This window comes from Phacochoerus africanus, chromosome 4, assembly GCF_016906955.1.
Source record: "Phacochoerus africanus isolate WHEZ1 chromosome 4, ROS_Pafr_v1, whole genome shotgun sequence".
NCBI lineage: Eukaryota > Metazoa > Chordata > Mammalia > Artiodactyla > Suidae > Phacochoerus > Phacochoerus africanus.
The window spans coordinates 12768598-12774197 of NC_062547.1; the positions used below are offsets into that span (position 1 = coordinate 12768598).

At 39.1% G+C, this 5600-nt stretch overlaps 1 protein-coding gene across 1 annotated transcript; it reads left to right on the forward strand.

Annotated features, from left to right (window-relative positions):
* The first annotated feature begins 1172 nt into the window (after nucleotides 1-1172).
* Nucleotides 1173-2117, forward strand: LOC125123974 (olfactory receptor 10W1). Its single transcript, XM_047774149.1, has one exon. The coding sequence runs from the start codon at nucleotides 1173-1175 to the stop codon at nucleotides 2115-2117; it is 945 nt and encodes a 314-aa protein (XP_047630105.1).
* The last annotated feature ends 3483 nt before the right edge of the window (nucleotides 2118-5600 follow it).

Below are 5600 nucleotides of genomic sequence, written 5' to 3' on the forward strand. Positions count from 1 at the left end.
TTGTCCTAGGGTGGTGCTTCTGGATTATGATTTCTCTTCAAAGTGCATAATAAATAATACACATTAAAACTGAGAAAGTTGAATCAAGGTCACCTGTTGCCTCTTTTTCACCTTCTTGAATAAGTCGTTGGTCTTGGAAAAGTAGTGAAATGGATGCCCTTTGAGAGTTAAGTTTGTTCATTGGAAGGTTTTCAAGGAAGCTAGGTGGCTTTTCTTGGAATTTCCTTTAGCTTCTTGGAAGAGAGGAAAAATAAATGGAGACTGGCTTGGTCTTCATCTCCAAACTCACAGGAAAGATTCTTAGTTCTCTAACATCTTATGATCACATATTTTCTTGCCACTACAAGCCAGGAGGAGCCCTACAATAAAACTCCATGACTGGATATAAATAGAAAAACGAGGAGTTAGGAGGGCTTTGTTTCCTCTGTTAATATTCTTTTTTTCCCTTTCTCTTTCCTACAAATTTTATTGGAGTATGGGCAACTTCCAATTTTGTTTTAGTTTCAGGTGTACAGCAAAGTGTACCAGCCACACATATACATATATATCCATCCTTTTTCAGATTCTTTCCCCATATGGGCCATCACAGAGTACTGAATAGATTTCCCCAGGGGGGTTTTGTTTTCTGAGTTTCATCCCTAACACTGTCAATCTCAAGCCTATGTCAGCTCTTTGCCCATGGGCTTCAGGTTTTTTCTTCATTTTCCGTAATATCACTAGCTTTTCAGTGTTACATTCCTATATCCCTGAGTCAATACCTCAGGAGGCATGGTGTGTGAATAAATATATGAATGAAAGAATCAATCAATAAGTAAATGTATAGCTTCTTGCTCTCAACTTAACAACCCCTGCTCTCAAGGATTCCTTGACAGTTTCCGAGTTTACTGAAATAATCTAATTTTCATTTCACTTCTATTGAACATAACTTTGAATTCCACAAAGGCCCTCTGCTTCTTTTCCTCAAAAAAAAAAAAATTTCATAAAACTTAGCACAATTCTTGGCAGTTATATACTCAGTTGTACATACTTGTGTGAGGAAACCTGGTGAAAGGGGGATGAACTCTACCTCCTGTCCTGATTGGATTGAGTCAAGACTCCCAGTATGACTATCTTGTCTGTCTGGCTCCTTCTTCTTTCTCTGTAACTCTCCACAGAGAAGAGCTGAAGGCTCAATGACCTGGGAAAATCGCTCGGTGTCGATGGAATTTGTGTTCCTAGCCTATCCCTCCCACCCAGAACTGCGAGTCTTGTCCTTCGTTGGGATCAGCCTGGTTTATACATTTGTCATCACCGGGAATGGCCTCATTGCAGGGGCCGTTGGGACAGAAGCCCGCCTACGCACACCCATGTACTGTTTCCTGGGCAGCCTCTCGGGAGTAGAAATATGCTACACTGCTGTGGTGGTGCCTCACATCCTGATCAACCTCCTGAGGTCGGAGAAGACCATCACCCTCCCAGGCTGTGCCACTCAGATGGTTTTCTTCATCGGCCTTGGCAGTGCTGATTGCTTTCTCTTGGCTGCCATGGGCTATGATCGGTATGTTGCTATTTGCCACCCCTTGCAGTACCCTCTCATCATGACTTTAACACTCTCTGTCCGCTTGGTTTCGGCCTCTGTGGTCATCGGATTGTTCCTGGCCTTGCAACTGATGGCTTTTATTTTCTCTCTGCCATTTTGTCCGACGCGAAGTATCGAGCACTTCTTTTGTGACGTGCCACCAGTGATGCGTCTTGTTTGTGCCGACAGCCACATCCATGAGCAGTCGGTGCTGGTGGCAGCCACACTAGCCATAGCTATGCCTTTCTTCCTTATCGCCACCTCCTACACCTTCATCGTGGCTGCTGTGCTCAAGATCCACTCAGCAGCTGGCCGCCACCGGGCCTTCTCCACATGCTCCTCCCACCTCACTGTGGTCCTGCTGCAGTATGGCTGTTGCGCCTTCATGTACCTACGCCCCAGCTCCAGCTACTACCCCAAGCAAGATCAGTTTGTCTCACTGGTGTACACATTGGGAACCCCACTTCTCAACCCACTTGTCTACACCCTGAGGAACAGTGAGATGAAGGGGGCCATTGGGAGAGTTCTCACCAGGAATTACCTCTCCCAGAAGAGCTAGAAGAGGGTCTGACCTCTCAGGTAAGAGATTTGGGCCCAGCTCATGCAAATTCCCATGCCATGGGATGTCTCTCAGTTATGTGAAAATTGATCTAAAAAAAATGGTATAAATTATCTAGATACTATTTAGCTACGTGTGCCAGAGATCTTCAAAATGCTTCCACCATTTGATTCAGTAATTTCTCTTCTGGAATTTAATGTAATGAATGAGCACAACTTAATAGACAGTGACAAGTAAAAGACGGCCCCTCAGGTATCAGCTGGAAACAGATGGTTCATTCAATAGAGTTGAATCAAAAAAAAATAATAAAGGGATGATATTCAGAAGTATGAGTAAGGGAACCAATACGTGGCTACACTTTTGCATGCTAGCCATAGCGTGAAGCCATTGTGACCCCTCGACCTCAGAGACATAAGAGGGTACAGTATTATCAGAGACCAATAAGACTTAGATTTATTGTGAGAAAACTCTTGGTAGGAGCTATGGCTTAAAAAAAAAAAAAAAGCAGCTATTGACAGAACTATGGCAGTGCAAGGAGAGAGTAGGAAGACACACACTTCAACCTCTCTCTGCTCATGCTCTCCCATCTCTTGCTTGGTTTCCCACATCCCCAGCCCAACTTGAAGCAAGAGGGCAAAGGGGACTGAGGGATTCTGTTCTCAGGAGTTAGCCTTTTGAGATGGAGAAGGACAGAAAAGTACTCTGAGATTAGGGGCAAACAGAATAATCAGAAAAAGATTGTTTATTATAGGATTTTATGTAAAAATGAAAATATGTTAACAATCCAATATCTCCATTATAAAGTATTGGCTAAACAAGTATTGCATGAAAGAATATTATGTAGCCTTAAATGTACGTTTTCAAATACTAGTTATTAGTAATAGCTAAAATGTACATTTTCAATATAGTTATTAGTAATAGCTAAAATGACATTAAGTATTTGCTGTTCATATTTTCTGTATTATTTGTAGTTATTTCAGTGCCATTTATTGAAAATATTTTTGTTTCCTAGTTGAATTGCTTTTGTACCTTTGTGGAAAATCAATTTGTGTGTGTATGTGTGCATATACGTGTGTGTGTGTGTTTGAGTTTAATTCTGGACTCTACTTTGGACCACTGATAAATTTTTCTATTCTTATGGTAGCACCAAAGGTCATAATTACTGTGGCTTTTTAGTAGGTCTTAAAATCGAAGACCATAGCAATTCCAAAACTGCTTTTCATTTATTAGATGATCTCGCTATTCCAAGTCATTTTTATTTCTTTCCTCAATTTATAAAAGTAAACAAGGAGATCTTATTCTGTGTTATACTGACTCTTTAGAGATCAATTTGAATATAATTGATATCTTAACAAAATTAAGGTGTTCCTATGTGGCTTCGTAGGTTAAGACCCAATGTAGTATCCATGAGGATGCAGGTTCAGTCCCTGGACTCATTCAGTGGGTTAAGGATCTGGTGTTGACACAAGGTGTGGCATAGTATGCAGATGTGGTTCAGATCCAGTCCTGATGTGTCTGTAGTATAGGTTAGCATCTGCAGCTCCAATTCAACCCCTAACCTGGAAACTTCCATATGCCACAGATGCAGCACTAAAAAGAAAAAAAAGTTAAACATTTTAATCCATAAACTTGGTATATTTTTTATTGGTCTCAATTTTTCTTAGTAATGTTTTATAGTTTTCTGTGTAGATATCATTCATATTTTTCATTAAATTCATACCTAGTATGCTATATTTTTTAATGCTATTGTATTACTTTTTCTTATTTTAGTTGTCAGTTGTTTCCAATCAGTACACAGAAAAACTGCAAATATATCCATTGACCTAGCATGGATAAATTCACTTTTTAGTTCTATTTGTTTCTAAATTCCTTCAGATTTTCTATGTACACAATCATGTCAACGGTAAATAAAAATAATTGTATTCCTTTCTTTTGAGATTGACTGTTGTAGTAGTGCCTGCCCCAAAGAATCTTGTTTCCCCACTACCTATCCCCTTATGTGTAACCCTCCCACAGCAGTTCTGAACTTGCATTGTCCAATGTGACATCAGTAAACATGCTGCAAAATAAGAGTTTGATAAGCACTTGCTCATTGGCCTTCTTTGTATAATGAGACCTCCTCATTATAAAGAACCCCAAAGTAAAGATGATGTGGAAAGAGACGCCCTGCTTCCCTATTTAAACTCCTTTCCCTAGACATCCCACCCCAGGAATATAAGGTAGTGCTAATCTTTTCTATCCTATGTATTTTTGTCTACTTGTGTTATCAGTGCCTAACCAAAGTGGATTAAAATTCACAACTGTGATTGTGGATTGCTCCATCTCTCCCTTTAGTTCTGACAATTTGTTTCCTATGTTTTGAAGCTCTGTTATTAGATATACATGAATTTAGCATTGTTATAGCTGATGGATGGATTAGCTGTTTTATCATTAAGCAGTATTCTTTTTTGTGGCTAGTAATTTCCCTGGCCCAGAAATCTATTTCGCCTCATCTAATTTGCCCACACTGTCTTTTCTTATGATTAGCATTTTTGTGATACATATTGTTCTTCCTTTTGATTTCTAACTGTCTCTCCTCGTAGGTAAGGTATGTTTTTTATGAAGAGCATAAGGTTTATACTTTTTCTTTGTAATCCAATCTGATTGGAGCATTTATATACACCATCTCCTGAAGTGTATATTGTTAATTCATTCGCTTCTTTATTTCTTAGTTTCTTCTCAGACTCTTTTCAAATTTATAGACGTTTTTGTCTCCGTTGGCTTTTCAGCTGTATCTTTTGTATTATATTTTATAGATCCATTCTTATCACAGCCTCCCATGAATTTTTATGACACTGCTGAAGTAAATGTGTAAGAAATTTTTTTAAGTACAATTCCATTTACTGCCATCCACGCCAGTTTTGCTCTTATTGTAACATCTTACTCATAATTCCATCATATGCTGTTATTTTTGTTTTAAATACTCAACAGTTTTTAAAGGAATTCTAAAAGTAGTGTTTTACATTTTTTTTTGGTCTTTTGTCTTTTTAGGGCCGCACCTGCAACATATGGAGGTTCCCAGGCTAGAGGTTGAATCGGAGCTGTAGCTTCCAGCCTACACCATAGCCACAGCAATGCCAGATACAAGCCACATCTTCAACCTACACCACAGCTTGTTGCAACACCAGATCCTTAACCCACTGAGCGAGGCCAGGGATCGTACCAACATCCTCATGGATACTAGTTGGGTTGTTAACCACTGAGCCACAATGGGAACTCCTCTTTTACATTTTTAAGAATATTTTCACTGGATATAGAATTCTAGAAATAATCTTTTTTCATTCTTCTCTTTAAAGATGTCATTCCATTGTCTTCTGGATCCTATTTTTCTGATGAGAAACAGTTTACATCGTTGTGGGGTTTTTTCCCATTTGAATATAAACTTTTTTCTCTTTGATTCCTAGCCATATAACTATGATGAACCTAAAATCTCTGTGTGTTTTG